The sequence below is a fragment of the Contarinia nasturtii genome, unplaced genomic scaffold (genome assembly GCF_009176525.2).
Source record: "Contarinia nasturtii isolate CC-2019 unplaced genomic scaffold, AAFC_CNas_1.1 Cnas_scaffold_5051, whole genome shotgun sequence".
Taxonomy (NCBI): domain Eukaryota; kingdom Metazoa; phylum Arthropoda; class Insecta; order Diptera; family Cecidomyiidae; genus Contarinia; species Contarinia nasturtii.
The window spans coordinates 1-1,471 of NW_022202329.1; the positions used below are offsets into that span (position 1 = coordinate 1).

The following is a 1,471-nucleotide window of genomic DNA, read 5'->3' on the forward strand; positions in this document are numbered from 1 at the left end:
AAATTTGTTTCATAAGAACTTCGTACATTTTACAGGTAACATGCCGATTGTCAAACGTCTTATCGAACATGGAGCTGATGTAAATTTTAGAGATAAAAAACATGATACACCACTACACGTGGCAGCTCGATATGGTATTTGTTTATACGTTTGGAAACTGAAAATATCACGCGCGAATGGTCTGATGCTGTATGTTTCTCTGCTTAATATTTCAGGTGGACTCAAAATTATTGAGTTCTTAATCACTCATGACGCAAAGGTAAATGCCGAAAACAATGATAAATGGACGCCACTCCATAAGGCTGCTGAACGTGGTAATTATTGATTATATCGCCTATATATATATATAGGTTTTGAAAATAGAAATAAGCATGGTCGGATGGCTTACTATTGATCTGCACAACATTTCAGGCAAATTTGAAATTTTCAAATATTTAATTAAACATGGAGCAAATATAAATGCTACAACTATCGAAAAGTATACAATTTTGTTTGTGGCTGTTCAGAATGGTAATTTTCAATGGATTCATTTGGAAGAAAGGTTGTTTCATAAGAACGTCGTACATTTTACAGGTAACATGCAGATTGTCGAACACCTTGTCGAACATGGAGCTGATGTGAATTCTAAAGACAGAAATAATAACACACCACTTCACTGGGCATCTCAAGATGGTAATTGTCTATATATTTGAAAACTGAAAATATAAAACGTGATCGCCAAAGTAGTTAAGTCAACTGTTTCTCTGTTTAATATTTCAGGAAAATTGGAAGTGGTTGAATACTTAATCACTCATGGGGCAAAGGCAAATGCCGAAAACAATGATAAATGGACGCCACTCCATAACGCCGCTCGATATGGTAATTATTGAAAATGGAAATAACATGGTCGAAACGCCAACTATTTATTTGCCAAACATTTTAGGCACACATGAATTGTTTAAATATTTAATTGAACATGGAGCAAATATAAATGCTACAACTGTCGAAAACTATACAACTTTGTCTTTGGCTGCTCGTAATGGTAGTTTTCAATGGATTAATTTAGAAGAAAAGTTTGTTTCATAAGAACTTCGTACATTTTACAGGTAACATGCAGATGGTCAAAAATCTTTTTGAACTTGGAGCTGATGTGAATTCTGCAGACAAGCATAATTATACACCACTTCACCAGGCTGTTTTAAGTGGTAATTGTCTATATGCAGACATTATATTGAGATAATATTGAGATATACGTTGTCCGCCGTACGCAAAATTTGTCCATCGATTTTCTCACCACCCAGAAAAGTTATTTGAAATCTGACTTCACGGGATGATTGGGGGTCCCCAGGAATAGAAATCATCAGATTTTGAGCGACTTTGGTTGATGGAAAAAAATTCCATGCCTGGAGTGATACCTATGAAAAAGAGTCCAATTTTCGTCCAAAAGTCATACTTAATGTAGACTTAAACACTCAAAAATATGTATTGGGGG

At 34.9% G+C, this 1,471-nt stretch overlaps 1 protein-coding gene across 1 annotated transcript; it reads left to right on the forward strand.

The window, feature by feature from the left end:
• The first annotated feature begins 40 nt into the window (after positions 1 to 40).
• Positions 41 to 1,248, forward strand: LOC116351256 (poly [ADP-ribose] polymerase tankyrase-2-like). The gene is made up of 7 exons (XM_031783336.1): positions 41 to 134; positions 216 to 314; positions 412 to 510; positions 574 to 672; positions 760 to 858; positions 923 to 1,021; positions 1,086 to 1,248. Exons 1-7 carry the CDS (start codon positions 41 to 43, stop codon positions 1,217 to 1,219), a joined length of 723 nt encoding a protein of 240 aa, XP_031639196.1. The 3' UTR covers positions 1,220 to 1,248.
• The last annotated feature ends 223 nt before the right edge of the window (positions 1,249 to 1,471 follow it).